This window comes from Palaemon carinicauda, chromosome 23 (assembly GCF_036898095.1).
Source record: "Palaemon carinicauda isolate YSFRI2023 chromosome 23, ASM3689809v2, whole genome shotgun sequence".
In the NCBI taxonomy this organism is placed as follows: Eukaryota; Metazoa; Arthropoda; class Malacostraca; order Decapoda; family Palaemonidae; genus Palaemon; species Palaemon carinicauda.
The window spans coordinates 64,691,351-64,708,731 of NC_090747.1; the positions used below are offsets into that span (position 1 = coordinate 64,691,351).

A 17,381-nucleotide genomic window follows, 5' to 3' on the forward strand; every position below is an offset into this window, starting at 1 on the left:
TCTAACAGCCTTAATTTTTGTCATAGAGAGGTCAGGTTGGTCTCATTCTCTTGGAAAATGCCTGAAATTTCTCAAAAAATTATTAAAAAAAAAAAAAAAATTGTAAATATCAGTTTTTTGCAAGGACGTACCAGTACGTCCATGGGGGTAAAGGGATGTGTTTTGTGAAACGTACCAGTACGTCCTTTTGGGGGTAAAAGGGTTAAGTCATTTGTATTTTACAATGCAATACAAACCATAGTCATTTATTTATATTTCCTGCCTCATCCATCCCTCAAGTCTTAACAAGAGCAAAGTGAGAACAAAGCCGCAGGCTCCTACACTGTTACCCAGCACGAGTGGGTCCAAAGAACAACCATACAATGGTGATAAACTCAGAAGATTTCCTTAATTTTGGTCATAGAAAAACAGCAGCAGAGTAAACTCATATAAATTACTCAGGTTTGTATTGTTAGGAAAAATACAAATTACTCTAAAAATTAGTGACATTTTATTATCCAGAAAAGATGGAATGTAGTCATACACCATATATTGTTTTGGGTCAAATTTCATTCGGCTTCATCTAGTTCTGTTAAGGAATAATCGAAAAATAAATGCCTCTTTTTATGACATTCTCTCAGCATGTACGTTTACTGTATTTTAGAAACAGCAGAGAAGTTGATTTATCAATTAATTTATTGTATGAGCAATGGTATGAGGTTGCATATACTGTAGGGGTTTATATGGCCTTCTTTTCCTTTTCATCCTTCTCACCTTGTGGGGTACAGCCTCGGAAACCTCACCAGCTTGAGGACCTTTTTTCCAACCACATTCCTTTCCTTGGTTGGGGAATGGGATGTAACTAAGCAAACCTTTCTATTTTATAACACAGCCTTCTCTGACATCCATATTTTCAGTCCTTTGGTTACAGCTCGGATAGATCTAGCTTAAGTTACTAAGAATTGGACAGGCTGTGTTGTCCATATACATACAGTATCATAGCTCATGGGGTGTAGTTTCCAGCCAGTTGGAATGGGGACTTCCTCCCACCTAAGAATAAGTCTCTTATAGTAAACAACATTTGTTTTTAAAATAATTTGTTTTTTCTGTAACCAAAGAAACCTGAGTTCTTTACTCAAACTTTCTCACCGTCACAACCCCCAACGTTAAGTCCTGGCCGCAATCTGATTAAGAATTAAGGTGAACTGCCTCCCCACTGCCGGCATGGTAGCTACCTGTCAGTTGTTTACACCTCGTTAAAAGTTTTAACTGCCGTATTCCAGTTCCACTGTTATCCTTCTCCTATAGTAAAGAGCTCAGGGTGTATGGTTAGAAAAAATACAAATTATTTTCTAAATTTGTCATATTTATTACTGCAGAAATGCTAACCTTTGTTATTTAGATAAAGGCCATTGGCAGAATAACTGCAGAGTCACAGTATAGAGAAGTATGAAAGTTAAAGAAATGAAAAATTGCGAGTAAAACAGAAGGTAGCTGAGGTAAAGAGGGCGGCTGACTGGAGGTGGGGTCAGGAATTGGATAGTTCATATAAAGAGAATAAGAAGTTTTGGAAAGAAGTGAAGAGTATAGATGGGTGGATTGAGGAATGAAGAGACCGTGAAAGATGAAAATGGAAGGTTGTTGAAAGGAGATGAGGCAAGGAAAAGAAAGGTGGGTTGAATATTTTGAAATGTTGCTGAATGTTGAGGGTGATGGGGAGGCAGATATAATTGTTGTTGCAGGTGTTGAGGTGCCAGTGATGGGTGATGAGAAAGAGAGAGAGATTACAAGAGAGGAAGTGAAGAGAGTACTAGATGAAATGAGAGCAGGAAAAGCATCTGGTATGGATGGTGTGAGGGATGCAATGTTAAAGGAATGGTGTGTAACCGTGCTGAAATGGTTGGTGAGATTGTTTAATATATGTTTTATGTTGTCAATGATATCAGTGGACTGGGTGTGTGTGTGTGTGTGTATTGTTCCACTATATGAAGGTAAAGGAGATTTGCATAAGTGTTGTAATTCTACGAATATTAGTTTAATGAGTGTGGTTGAAAAAGTGTATGGTAGAGTGTTAATTAATAGGATCAAGGGGAAACCAGAGGATGTAATCTTGGAAGTACATATATACATACATATACCAAGGCACTTCCCCCAATTTTGGGGGGTAGCTGACATCAAACAAATGAAACAAAAAAGGGGACCTCTCCTCTCTACGTTCCCCTCAGCCTGACAAGGGACTCAACCGAGTTCGGCTGGTACTGCTAGGGGTGCCACAGCCCACCCTCCCCCGTTATCCACCACAGATGAAGCTTCATAACGCTGAATCCCCTACTGCTGCTACCTCCGCGGTCATCCAACTGGAGAAAGCAGCAGGGCCTACCGGAACTGCGTCACAATCGCTCGCCATTCATTCCTATTTCTAGCACACGCTCTTACCTCTCTCACATCTATCCTCCCATCACCCAGAGCTTTCTTCACTCCATCCATCTACCCAAACCTTGGCCTTCCTCTTGTACTTCTCCCATCATCTCTTCCATTCATCACCTTCTTTAGCATTTTCCATTCTCTCAACATGGCCAAACCACCTCAACACATTCATATCCACTGTAGCTGCTAACATATTTCTTACACCCGTTCTCACCCTCACTACTTCGTTCCTAACCCTATCTACTCGAGATATACCAGCCATGCTCGTTAGACACTTCATCTCAAAACACATTCAATTTCTGTCTCTCCATCACTTTCATTCCCCACAACTCCGATCCATACATCACAGTTGGTACAATCACTTTCTCATACAGAACTCTCTTTACATTCATGCCCAACCCTCTATTTTTTACTACTCCCTTAACTGCCCCCAACACTTTGCATCCTTCATTCACTCTCTGACGTACATCTTCTTCCACTCCGTCATTTGCTGCAACAACAGACCCTAAGTACTTAAACTGATCTACCTCCTCAAGTAACTCTCCATTCAACATGACATTCAACCTCGCACCACCTTCTCTTCTCGTACATCTCATAACCTTACTCTTACCCACATTAACTCCCAACTTCCTTCTCTCATACACCCTTCCAAAGTCTGTCACTAATCGGTCAAGCTTCTCTTCCGCGTCTGCAACCAGTGCAGTATCATCCGCAAACAACAACTGATTTACCTCCCATTCATGGTCATTCTCGTCTACCAGTTTCAATCCTCGTCCAAGCACTCGAGCATTCATCTCTCTCACCACTCCATCAACATACAAGTTAAACAACCACGGTGACATCACACATCCCTGTCTCAGCCCCACTCTCACTGGATACCAATTGCTCACTTCATTTCCTATCTTAACACATGCTTTACTACCTTTGTAGAAACTTCACTGCTTGCAACAATCTTCCACCAACTCCATATAACCTCTTCACATTCCACATTGCTTCCCTTTCAAGTCTATCATACGCTTTCTCCAGGTCCATAAACACAACATACACCTCCTTACCTTTTGCTAAATATTTCTTGCATATCTGGCTAACTGTAAAAATCTGATTCATACAACCCCTACCTCTTCTAAAACCACCGTGTACTTCTAAGATTGCATTCTCTGTTTTATCCTTGATCCTATTAATCATTACTCTACCATACACTTTTCCAACTACACTCAACAAACTAATACCCCTTGAATTACAACACTCATGCACATCTCCCTTACCCTTATATAGTCGTACAATACATGCACAAACCCAATCTACTGGTACCATTGACAACACAAAACACATATTAAACAATCTCACCAACCATTCAAGTACAGTCACACCCCCTTCCTTCAACATCTCAGCTTTCACACCATCCATACCAGATGCTTTTCTTTTCCTACTCTCGTTTCATCTAGTGCTCTCCTCACTTCCTCTCTTGTAATCTCTCTCTCATTCTTATCTCCAATCACCGGCACCTCAACACCTGCAACAGAGCAATTATATCTGCCTCCCTATTATCCTCAACATTCAGTAAACTTTCAAAATATTCCGCCCACCTTTTCCTTGCCTCCTCTCCTTTTAACAACTTTCCATTTCCATCTTTCACTGTCTCTTCAATTCTTGAACCAGCTGTAAGAGAAGTAAATGCTTCATTGCTTGGTCGAGAATTAAAACTGATAGATGAGAGGGATCATGAGTGGGAGGTGAATCAGTTGCTGTTTGATATTGCATTGGTTGCATACTCGGAGAAGCTGGGTCGATTAGTGACAGAGTTTAGAAAGATGTGTGAGAGAAGGAAGTTGGGAGTAAATGTTGGTAAGAATAATATTAGGAGGTGCACAAGAAGTGATGGTGGTGCTAGATTGAGTGTCATGTTGAATGAAGAGTTACTTGAGGAAGCAGACCTGTTTAAGTTACTGGTATTTTTTTTTTTTTTTGCTGCAAATGGTGGAGAGGAAACAGATGTACGTCCGAGAGTGAATGAAGGATGTAAAGTGATGGGGGCAGGGAAGGGAATGGTAAAGAATAGAATGTTATGGATGAATGTAAAGAGTTCTGTAAGAGAAAGTGATTATACCAACTGTGATGTATGGATTGGATTTATGGGGAAGGAAAGTGATGGAGAAACAGAAATTGAATGTGTTTGAGATGAAGTGTCTGAGGAGTATGGTTAATGTATCTCGGTAGTAAGAGTGAGAACAGTTTTTAAAAATGAACCAGCAGCTAGAGTAGATGTGAATGTGTTGAGGCAGTTTGGCCATGTAGAGAGATTGGAAAATGGTCATCTGCTGAAGGAGTTAATGGGAGAAGTACAAGAGGAATGCCAAGGTTTTGATGGAGGGTGGAGGGAAGAAAGCCTTTGGTGACAGGAGGATAGATGTGAGAGAGGAAAAAGAGCAACGATAATTAGGAATGAATAGGGAGTAATTGTGACGCAGTTCCGATAAACCTTGCTGCTACCGTAGCAGCAGTAGGGAATTCAGCATATGAAGCTTCATTTATGGTGGAAGATGAGGGAGAGGAAGGGCTGTAGCACCCTACCCACCAATCTTGGCTGAGTCCCCCGATCAGGCAGAGAGGAATAAAGAGGAAAAATGGAGAAAAGTAAAAAGAAAATACTGTATGCATAGATTTTTCCTATCATTTCTTGACAAAAAGCAATTTTAAAGTAAAAAAGAACTTAACTAGAAAGGTCTTGAGGTGAGATATGATTAATTATTATATTAGAGCTCTTGGGTTTGCATGGAAAACAGTATTACAGTATACGTACATTATATTAGACATGGTAAATAAGGAGAAATATTAAATCACTGGATATAGTAAGGGATGGGATTTGTAGCTTACAGTATATGCAAGTACAGTATGGGTTGAATGTAAATCAAACTCACATTATATATATAAAAAAAAATAACTGACAATCTTGGCTCACCATCATCAGACTTCTCTTATTTAGTACCTAACAGTTGATATATGTCTCCCAGGAAATAATTGTATTTGAAATATTCTCCTGAAGAATTCAGGTCCCGCATGCATATCCATATAATACAGTGAAGTGACAAATTATTTTCAATGACAAGGAGAGAATGTTACTACACGAGTTTATTTTTAGATTATAACTTTCGGGTTGCTATGAATAGTAGATAAGAATACTGCATGTAGTTTGATGTTACAAGTTGAAATGTGGACAATAGAAAAGCATTTTGTGTAGCAAGTTTAATAGAAAGTGAATTATTTAAAAAAAAGTCATTCCATTCATAAAGATAATTTATACTTTGACACAAATAGATTTGTTTTTAGTTATCATTAATATTACTAGCCAAGCCACAACCCTAGTTGGAAAAGCAAGATGCTATAAGCCCAAGGGCTTCAACAGGGAAAAATAGCCCAGTGAGGAAAGGAAATAAGGAAATAAATAAATGAAGAGAAAAAAATGACAATAAATCATTCTACAAACAGTAACAATGTCCAAACATATAAACTATAAAGAGACATGTCAGCCTGTTCAACATAAAAACATTTGCTGCAACTTTGAACTTTTGAAGTTCTACTGATTCAACTACCCTGTACCCAATTAGGAAGATCATTCCACAACTTGGTAACAGCTGGAATAAAACTTCTAGAATACTGTGTAGTATTGAGCCTCATGATGGAGAAGGCCTGGCTATTAGAATTAAATGCAATGACTGCAAAATTAAAGTGATCTCATTAGCACTGAAAGTAGTATTGTATCGTTGTATTGGGGTTTTCAAATTTCTTGTTTGTCACTTATTGCACAGAATTTAAAGTACTATATTGGAAGTCAGACATTTGTTAGAATAAACATGTTTTCCTGTGCCCAGCTCAAGGAGAGACGAAGAATTAAGGAAGCTGGTGGTTTTATTACCTTTACTGGGGTGTGGAGAGTGGCGGGCATCCTAGCCACCTCGCGGGCGTTTGGAGATTTCCCACTGAAGGAACCTCGTAAGCTAGTCACTGCCGAGCCTGATGTTCTTACGTTTAGTCTGCGTGACCATAAGGTAAGTATTTTGTAAGTTGTTTTTTTTTTTAAATTTCACTACTATTTCATGAGGAATATTTGTACCATACTGTAATTAGTTTTAGAAAATAGTCCTCAGAGACAAGGTATGATTACATGAATAAGACTGTTTGTTCTTGGACTGAAAAATCTGGAAGATACTGTAAATATATTTGTACATAAATATACACTTCTACACTTCTAGTATTCACGTCGGATATTAAAATCCTGAGTTTTTTTTTATTAAATTTGATACAGTAATCAAGATTTTGGGGTTTATTTTAGCATTGAGCCAAAACATTTTTTGTTCCTGTTGCATATTAAAAGTTGCTTACACAACATCGATGTAACAAATTTGTTATGTGCAAAATATTAAATTAATAAATTTGATTGTCAAGGATCACCTTTACACCGTACTGTGAGCAATACAATACTGTATGCAGTAATACATCATTTTCAATATTAAACTTACCCGATAATCATGTAGCTGTCAACTCCGTTGCCCGACAGAATTCTACGGAAGGGATACGCCAGCGATCGCTATACAAGAGGGGGGTGTACTCACAAGCGCCACCTGTGGCCAGGTACTGCAGTACTTCTTGTTGACACCACCTCAATTTTTCCTCTGTCGTGCTTCCGGCAAGACGTTCATGGATACGCTTATAATTTTGGAGTCTTGTTCACGGTTTTTGGTGAAGTATTGCTCTAAGATTTCAGCTTTCGCTATTCAGGAAGTTTTATTATTAGCTTAGCTAGCTTTTGGAATTAATTTGATTAATTATGGTGACGAAGAGAGTATGAACTCTCTTTCACCTTTAAATGGCCGACCCTTCCCTTAGACGGAAGTGTTGGTGTCTAAGAGAGTATAGACTCTCTTTCTTAATTTTGCCTACAAAAGTTTTAGATTTATTTTATATCTCTCCGCCTTTTATAGGCCTCTTCGATTAACTTCCTTTTTTATAAACTTATTATTATTAATTTTTATATTTGTTTATATTCGACCTTTCCTAATAGTAGGCGGTCTTTTCTTGTACCGAAGTTAATTAACATTGAGCCCGTCATTTCGGTTTTACCTGTTAACATATTATGCTATTTTAATGTTTTTGAAAGAATTTCTTTGATAGTCTCGTACTTTTCAAAGTGGAACTAACGTTTTGTTTTGTCTCTGCAGTTGTTGACGTTCAGAACGTTCAACTTGCGCTCTATCGTTACGATAGAGAGAGAATTTTCACGGTGTCACGTTGCAGTAAGAGTAACCGTTTCTAGCGTTTTGTTCATTCTTTCTTAGCTTAATGGTTTTAATTCTAATAAAGGAACTTTTTATTTGGGAAATATTTCAGTTTTTTTCCTTTAACAATAATATGTTTTAACGATATATATGATTGGGCTCTTCTCTCAGGTTCTAAGTCAAGAGAGAGAGAGAGAGAGAGAGATAGAGAAGGAGGGAGAGAGAGCTGGATAAACGTTTCGTTCAAGCGAGTAACGTTGTTATCGTTTTTGCTCTTCTCCCTAGTCTCTTTAGGGGAAGAAGGTAAACGTTTCTAGAGTTTTATTCTTGTTCTCAAGCTTTATGCGGTGAGAGATTTTAAACGTAGTTTATTTGATCTAGTGTTTAGTCTCTTTCCAGCCACTGAATTATTTATCTTTCATTAGATTTTTCTGTTACATTGTAATTCTGTTTTCGCAATTACTAACTTTTAAGGAAGGATAGAATTGCGTGTTTCAGGTACAAACCACTTAAAGTTTCGAGTTCAGTGAAATAAGTGCAAACAGAAAATCAAAAGTGATAAGTGATTAGCGCAAAGTGTGTCAGTGTTGTGCGTGAGGGTACTTCTGTGCGTGCCAGTCGTCCTCCCAGTCCGGGACCTCTTGCAAGCTCCCAAGCCCAGGGGAGAAGCAATGTCGAAGGGCAAAAGGGTTCGGCAGGCCTTGATCGGCTCACAGAAGTATCCTCGGTGGTTGCGGGCGTGTCTTACAGAGACCGTCACTCCCACCCGCAGACGATTGAGCCCTTATTTTGCTCGTCTGCAGAAGAAATTTCGGGGAGAAAACGCTGGACTCAGGTCTCAAGACCTCTTAAACGTAAAGTCCAGACCTCTAGAGTTCAACAACCCGGATGCAGTCATTGGGTTAGCTCTGACTCTCCGCAGTCATCAGGTGACTGCACACCTCCTAAGAGAGGTAAGGCGATGCCTCAACAGACCTCATCTTCTGTTAAGGCTTTGCCTCAACAGACCTTATCGTCTGTTGATCCCAAGATGACTTTGCTGCAGTCCATGCAGTCGCAGCTTGCGGTCTTAATGCATGAGTTTCAGGCTGAGAAGGTTACACCTCCTCCTGCGAGCGCTCCGCCTCACCGCAGTCCAGTCTGCCAGGCGTACGAAGTTGAGGTTCCTCAAGCTACCTTACCGCGTTCGGAGTTGCCAGTTACCAGCGTTGTGCAGCAACCTTAACCTTCCATAAGGCAACCTTAACCTTCCATAAGGCAACCTCAACAATGGGAGCAGGAGTCTTATGCCTTGAGGCAAGATTTTCTTGCAGTTAGACCATCTTTGAGGCTACAACCTTTTGAGGTACGACAACCTCTACCATCTTTGAGGCAGCCACCTCAGCTCTCGCAGCTGCTACCTCAACTTTCCTCAAGGCGAGAGCCTCAACTCTTGAGGCTAGCTCCTCAGGAACCTCAACTCGTGAGACAGGAACTGCGTTCTGCGCAGCCGCTACCTCAACTCTCGCAGCTCACACCTCAAGAACCTCAACTCGTGAGTCAAGAGCCTCTCTCTGCGCAGCCACCTCAACCCTTGAGGCAAGCGCAACTCTTGAGGCAGGAACCTCATGCTATGAGTCAGCCACCTCAACGCATGCATCTGCCACTTTCTCCTCAACTTGAGCCTCTTCCCATTCATCTTTGAAATAACAAATGACAATAATAACACCTCATTACTTTCATAACTTGCTTTTGTAATCATATACATGTATGCCTACACAAACATTATGACAATGGAGGTTATTCGTATTACTTAAATAAAAAAAAAAAAAAAAATATATATGTATTCCTTGCAATATATTTTTAACAAATCGCAAATATGGCAAAGTATCTTCAAAACAAAAATGAATCATGAGTTATGAATGTAATGTAAATATTATGTTGATATTAAAACCCCATGCAAGCATGCATGAAGTAATGCAGTGTTGCCAACAGGGCGAGTTTCCCTGTCCTGAGGTGAAGTAGATTATAGATCGTATATTTAGTGCAGCTTAATTCTACGATTATCATGCCGGCTATCAAATTCATCAACAAAACAGTCTAAATCAATTCCCTCGGCACGTGCACTTTCAATGGACAGTAATGCGATATTACTCAATCTAGCACTGGTCATGGAATTTCTGAGAAATGTTACACGCCATGCAACATGCTCTGCTTCTCTTACAGCATGCTCTACATACAGCATGCTCTGCATACCTTACCGCATGCTTCTCAGTCACACATCTTTGGTTGTTGCCAACTCACTAGACTGTCAAGCAGTTTCATAACGTTGCCTTCTAGTCTGCTGCTTTTGCACCAGTGAAACCCTCACTGAGAGAACTTAGCTTTTCTCGGATATGGTCCCTGTAGTTGAGAAAGTGCTTTTCTCCCTCCTTCTGATATTCCCTTGAGGACTCTGTCATTTGGAGAGGAGCCTTTAGCTGCGTAGCCTCCTATGGACTTTTATTTAAGCATAACTTGCTTCCAGGGAAGGTAATGGTTCCACTTCAGTCGCTAACCCCGTCTGTTACCACACCTGCTCCCTTAGACCTTGAGCTGTGTTGCAAGACATGCAGTCCAAGCTTAGTGTGTTAGAGGATTTTTTGTTTATGGAGTCAGTGTGTCACTGGGAAGACGTTCAACAACCAGCAGAAGTGACTTGTTGTGACGCAGTGCGGCAACCTCAGCAACCCGATAAGGAGTTGTCTGTACGACCCAGACAGTCTAGACAGCTTCGGGTTGTCACTGTACTTCCTCGCTTCCCCATGGTTGACAGTTCACAGACTGTGCAGCAGTACCATGATCTTGTGTCCGGCTCCGTCAGACGACTGGCTTTTAAGAGCTCCCACAAGTCGTCGCTGTCTGGAGATTCTCAGATGGACTATGGATCTGACCAAGGAACTGGGCCTCCTGGTCAATTTTGAGGAGTCTCAGCTCGTCCCATCCCAGACCATTGTCTACCTGGGTATGGATCTTCAGAGTCGAGCTTTTCGGGCTTTTCCGTCGGCCCCAAGGATCTTCCAAGCCCTAGAATGCATCCAGAGCATGCTGAGAAGGTACCGATGCTCAGTCAGGTAGTGGATGAGTCTAACAGGGACACTTTCATCGCTGGCCCTGTTCATCGTGTTAGGGAGACTCCACCTCCCCCCCCTTCAGTATCATCTAGCTGCTCACTGGATAAAGGACATGACGCTAGAGACGGTCTCAGTTCCTGTTTCCGAAGAGAGGAGGTCTTCTCTCGCGTGGTGTAAGAACAGCTTTCTTCTCAAGGAAGTCTACATTTGGCTGTTCAGAAACCCGACCGCCGTCTCCTCTCGGACGCATCAGACACGGGCTGGGGTGCGACTTTGGACGGACAGGAATGCTCGGGAACATGGAATCAGGAGCAAAGGACACTTCACATCAATTGCAAGGAGTTGTTGGCGGTTCTTCTGGCCTTGATAAACTTCAAGTCCCTCCAGCTTAACAAGGTGGTGGAGGTGGACTCTGACAACACCACAGCCCTGGCTTACATCTTCAAGCAGGGAGGGACTCTTTCATGGAAGTTGTTCTAGATCGCAAGGGACCTCCTCATCTGGTCAAAAGATCGAAAGCTCACGCTGGTAACGAGGTTCATTCAGGGCGATATGAATGTCATGGCAGATCGCCTCAGCCGGAAGGGTCAGGTCATCCCCACAGAGTGGACCCTTCACAAGAGTGTTTGCAGCAGACTTTGGGCCCTGTGGGGTCAGCCAACCATAGATCTGTTCGCTACCTCGATAACCTAGAGACTCCTGTTGTATTGTTCTCCGATTCCAGACCCAGCAGCAGTTCACGTGGATGCTTTTCTGCTGGATTGGTACCATCTCGACCTGTATGCATTCCCGCCGTTCAAGATTGTCAACAGGGTACTTCAGAAGTTCTCCTCTCGCAAAGGGACACGGCTGACGTGGATTGGCTCCGCTCTGGCCCGCGAGAGAATGGTTCATAGAGGTACTGCAATGGCTGGTCGACATTCCCAGGACTCTTCCTCTAGGAGTGAACCTTCTACGTCAACCTCACGTAAAGAAGGTACACCCAAACCTCCACGCTCTTCGTCTGACTGCCTTCAGACTTTCGAAAGACTCTCAAGAGCTAGGGGCTTTTCGAAGGAGGCAGCCAGAGCGATTGCCAGAGCAAGGAGAACATCCACTCTCAGAATCTATCAGTCTCAAGGGGAAGTCTTCCGTAGCTGGTACGAGACCAATGCAGTTTCCTCAACCAGTACCACTGTAACCCTGATTGCTGACTTCCTGTTACATCTAAGGAAAGTAAGATCCCTTTCAGCTCCTACGATCAAGGGTTACAGAAGTATGTTGGCAGCGGTTTTCCGCCACAGAGGCTTGGATCTTTCCACCAACAAAGATCTACAGGACCTCCCTAGGTCTTTTGAGACCTCAAAGGAACGTCGGTTGTCCACTTCAGGCTGGAATCTAGACGTGGTCCTTAGGTTCCTTATGTCATCAAGATTTGAACCTCTCCAATCAGCCTCTTTTTAGGACCTCACATTAAAAACTCTTTTCCTCGTGTGCTTGACAACAGCTAAAAGAGTAAGTGAGACCCACGCCTTCAGCAGGATCATTGTTTTCACATCTGAAACGGCTACATGTTCCTTGCAGCTCGGTTTTTGCTAAACGAGCTTCCTTCACGTCCTTGGCCTAAGTCGTTCGAGATCCCAAGCCTGTCCAACTTGGTGGGGAATGAACTGGAGAGAGTACTTTGCCCAGTTAGAGCTCTTAGGTACTATCTAAAAAGGTCTTAACCTTTACAAAGACAATCAGAAGCCTTATGGTGTGCTATCAAGAAACCTTCTTTTCCAAGTTCTAAGAACTCAGTTTCTTACTATTCAGGCTTCTGATTAGGGAAACACATTCTCATCTGAAGGAAGAAGACCTTGCTTTGCTGAAGGTAAGGACACATGAAGTGGGAGCTGTGGCTACTTCAGTGGCCTTCAAACAGAACCATTCTCTGCAGAGTGTTATGGATGCAACCTATTGGAGAAGCAAGTCAGTGTTCGCATCATTCTATCTCAAAGATGTCCAGTCTCTTTACGAGTACTGCTACACCCTGGGACCATTCGTAGCAACGAATGCAGTAGTAGGCGAGGGCTCAGCCACTACATTCCCATAATCCCATAACCTTTTAACCTTTCTCTTGAATACTTTTTATGGGTTGTACGGTCGGCTAAGAAGCCTTCCACATCCTTGTTGATTTGGCGGGTGGTCAATTCTTTCTTGAGAAGCGCCGAGGTTAAAGGTTGTGATGAGGTCCTTTAGTATGGGTTGCAGCCCTTGATACTTCAGCACCTTAGAGTTGTTCAGCCTCCTAAGAGGAACGCTGCGCTCAGTAAGGAAGACGAACTTATTTAAGGCAGAGTAATGGTTCAAGTCGACTTCCTTACCAGGTACTTGTAATTTCATAGTTATTTTGAATAACTGATAATATGAAATACGGGATACTTAGCTTCTTGATATACATGTACACTGGTTTTCACCCACCTCCCTGGTGTGAATCAGCTACATGATTATCGGGTAAGTTTAATATTGAAAAATGTTATTTTCATTAGTAAAATAAATTTTTGAATATACTTACCCGATAATCATGATTTAATTGACCCACCCTTCCTCCCCATAGAACCAGTGGACCGAGGAAAAATTGAGGTGGTGTCAACAAGAAGTACTGCAGTACCTGGCCACAGGTGGCGCTTGTGAGTACACCCCCCTCTTGTATAGCAATCGCTGGCGTATCCCTTCCGTAGAATTCTGTCGGGCAACGGAGTTGACAGCTACATGATTATCGGGTAAGTATATTCAAAAATTTATTTTACTAATGAAAATAACATTTTTCAATATTAATCTTACCCGATAATCATGTAGCTGTCAACTCTGTTGCCGACAGAAATCTACGGTCAGGATACGCCAGCGATCGCTATACAGGTGGGGGGTGAACACCACAGCGCCATCTGTGGTCAGGTACTCCAGTACTTCTTGTCAACACCACCTCAATTTTTCCTCTGTCGTGCCTCCGGCTAGACCTACATGGATACGCTGTTGATTCTGGAGTTATTGCTCACGATTTGGTGATGTATTTGCTCTAGAGTTTAGCTTTCGCTATTCAGGAAGTTTTATCATTAGCTTAGCTAGCTTTTGGAATTAATTTGATTATTTATGGTGACGAAGAGAGTATGAACTCTCTTTCACTTTTAAATGGCCGACCCTTCCCTTAGACGGAAGTGTTGGTGTCGAAGAGAGTATAGACTCTCTTTCTTAATTTTGCTTAACAAAAGTTATAGATTTATTTTATATCTCTCCGCCTTTTATAGGCCTCTTCGATTAACTTCCTTTTATTATAAACTTATTAAAATTAATTTTTATATTTGTTTATATTCGACCTTTCCTAATAGTAGGCGGTCTTTTCTTGGAACCGAAGTTAATTTACATTGAGCCCGTCATTTCGTTTTTACCTGTTAACATATTATGCTATTTTAATGTTTTTGAAAGAATTTCTTTGATAGTCTCGTACTGTTTTCAAAGTTGAACTAACGTTTTGTTTTGTCTCTGCAGTTGTTGACGTTCAGAACGTTCAACTTGCGCTCTATCGTTACGATAGAGAGAGAGCATTCACGGTGTCACGTTGCAGTAAGAGTAAACCGATTCTAGCGTTTTGTTCATTCTTTCTTAGCTTAAATGGTTTTAATTCTAATAAAGGAACTTTTTATTTGGGAAATCTTTCAGTTTTTTTCCTTTAACAATAATATGTTTTAACGATATATATAATTGGGCCCTTCTCTCAGGTTCTAAGTCAAGAGAGAGAGAGAGAGAGATAGACGGAGGGAGAGAGAGGAGGATAAACGTTTCGTTCAAGCGGGTAACGTTGTTATCGTTTTTGCTCTTCTCCCTAGTCTCTTTAGGGGAAGAAGGTAAACGTTTCTAGAGTTTTATTCTTGTTCTCAAGCTTTATGCGGTGAGAGATTTTAAACGTAGTTTATTTGATCTAGTGTTTAGTCTCTTTTCCAGCCACTGAATTATTTATCTTTCATTATGTTTTTCTGTTACATTGTAATACTGTTTTCGCAATTACTAACTTTTAATGAAGGATAGAATTGCGTGTTTCAGGTACAAACCACTTAAAGTTTCGAGTTCAGTGAAATAAGTGCAAACAGAAAATCAAAAGTGATAAAGTGATAAGCGCAAAGTGTTACAGTGTTGCGTTCGAGGGTTCGTCTGTTCGTGCCAGTTGTTCGCCTAGTCTGGGACCTCTTACAAGCTCCCAAGCCCAGGGGAGAAGTAATGTCGAAGGACTTATGGGTTCAGCAGGCCTTGATCGACGAACAGACGTTTCCCTCCGTGGTTTCGGGTGTATCTACACACGTTGCCGACGTGATCACCCCACCCACACAAAGACGAGAGAGCCCTTTTATTCCTCGTCTGCGGAAGAGGTTTCTCGCAGAAACCATGGACCAAATCTTGCAGCTTTTAAGTGCAAGTCGGTCCCTTCCGCGCAAGTCCAACTCCTAGGTGGTGCCATTAGCACTGGGTCAGTTCGGACTTGCTGCAGTACGACAACTGCACACCTCCCAGAGAGGCAAGGTGGTATCGCAACAGGCAGTAACTCTGTCTGTTGCCGCACCAGCTGTTTTAGACCCTCAGTCTCAACGGACAGTAGCTCCGTTTGTTGTTGTCTTTCTTAAACTCTAGTGGTCTATGCTGCAGACAATGCAGTATCAGCTTGCGGTGTTGATGCAGGAGTTTCAGGCAGAGAAGGTTAGCACACCTCCTCCTGCGAGCGCTCCTCCACCTCTGCGCAGTCCATCCTGCCAGACGTATGATGTTGAGGTTCCTCAACCTGCCTCCATGCGTGAGCTGCCGTTTTGAGAGTTGCCAGATACCAGCGCTGTGCAGCAACCTCCACTTTCCTTGAGGCAGGAGCCTCTTGCTATGCGGCAACCTCCTCAACACTTGAGGCAGGAGCCTTATGCTTTGCATCCACCATCCTTGAGGCAGCAACCTCAACTCTTGCGGCAGTCACCTCAACTCTTGAGGCAAGAACCTCAACTCTTGAGGCGAGAACCTCAACTCTCGAGGCAAGCACCTCAACTCTTGAGGCAAGAACCCTAACTCTTGCGGCAGCCACCTCAACTCTTGAGGCAAGAACCTCAACTCTTGAGGCAAGAGCCTCAACTCTTGAGGCAAGAACCTCAACTCTTGAGGCAAGAGCCTCAACTCTTGAGGCAAGAACCTCAACTCTTGAGGCAAGAGCCTCAACTCTTGAGGCAGACGCAACTCTTGAGGCAGGAACCTCATGCTATGAGGCAGCCGCCTCAACGCATGCAGCAACCGCATTCTTCACAGCATGAGCCTCTCTCTGCGCAGCTACCTCCTCAACCCTTGAGGCAGACGCAACTCTTGAGGCAGGAACCTCACAGGAGCCTCATGCTATGCGGCATCCTCCTCAAACCATGAGGCAGGAGCCTCATGCTATGCGGCATCCTCCTCAACCCATGAGGCAGGAGCCTCATACTATGCGGCATCCTCCTCAACCCATGGAGCAGGAGTCTCATGCTATGAGGAGCCTCATGCTATGCGGCATCCTCCTCAAACCATGAGGCAGGAGCCTCATGCTATGCGGCAACCGCCTCAACCCATGAGGCAGGAGCCTCATACTATGCGGCATCCTCCTCAACGCATGCGGCATGAGCCTCATCCCTTGCAGCATGAGCCTCATCCCATGCAGCATGAGCCTCATACCATGCAGCATGAGCCTTATCCCATGCAGCATGAGCCTCATCCCATGCAGCATAAGCCGCACGCCTTGCAACATGCTCTGCTTACCTTACAGCATGCTCTACATACAGCATGCTCTGCATACAGCATGCTCTGCATACCTTACCGCATGCTCCTCAGTCACACATCTTTGGTTGTTGCCAACTCACTAGACTGTCAAGCAGTTTCATAACGTTGCCTTCTAGTCTGCTGCTTTTGCACCAGTGAAACCCTCACTGAGAGAACTTAGCTTTTCTCGGATATGGTTCCTGTAGATTAGAAAGTGCTATTCTCCCTCCTTCTGATATTCCCTTGAGGACTCTGTCATTTGGAGAGGAGCCTTTAGCTGCTTAGCCTCCTATGGACTTTTATTTAAGCATAACATGCTTCCAGGGAGGGTAATGGTTCCACTTCAGTCGCTAACCCCGTCTGTTACCACACCTGCTCCCATAGACCTTGAGCTTTGTTGCAAGACATGTAGTCCAAGCTTAGTCCTTGTTAGAGGATTTTTTGTTTACGGAGTCAGTGTGTCACTGGGAAGACGTTCAACAACCAGCAGAAGTGACTTGTTGTGACGCAGTGCGGCAACCTCAGCAACCCGATAAGGAGTTGTCTGTACGACCCAGACAGTCTAGACAGCTTCGGGTTGTCGCGGTACTTCCTCGCTTCCCCATGGTTGACAGTTCACAGACTGTGCAGCAGTACCATGATCTTGTGTCCGGCTCCGTCAGACGACTAGCTTTTAAGAGCTCCCACAAGTCGTCGCTGTCTGGAGATTCTCAGATGGACTATGGATCTGACCTAGGAACTGGGCCTCCTGGTCAATTTTGAGGAGTCCAAGCTCGTCCCATCCCAGACCATTGTCTACCTGGGTATGGATCTTCAGAGTCGAGCTTTTCGGGCT

At 42.9% G+C, this 17,381-nt stretch overlaps 1 protein-coding gene across 1 annotated transcript in view; it reads left to right on the forward strand.

The window, feature by feature from the left end:
• LOC137617140 (protein phosphatase 1L) overlaps positions 1-17,381 on the forward strand; it is a 133,982-nt gene that overhangs the window by 93,257 nt on the left and 23,344 nt on the right. Inside the window, exon 4 of the mRNA XM_068346995.1 lies at positions 6,276-6,452. Within this exon, the coding sequence (XP_068203096.1) occupies positions 6,276-6,452 (177 nt within the window). The remainder of the gene's footprint in view (positions 1-6,275; positions 6,453-17,381) is intronic.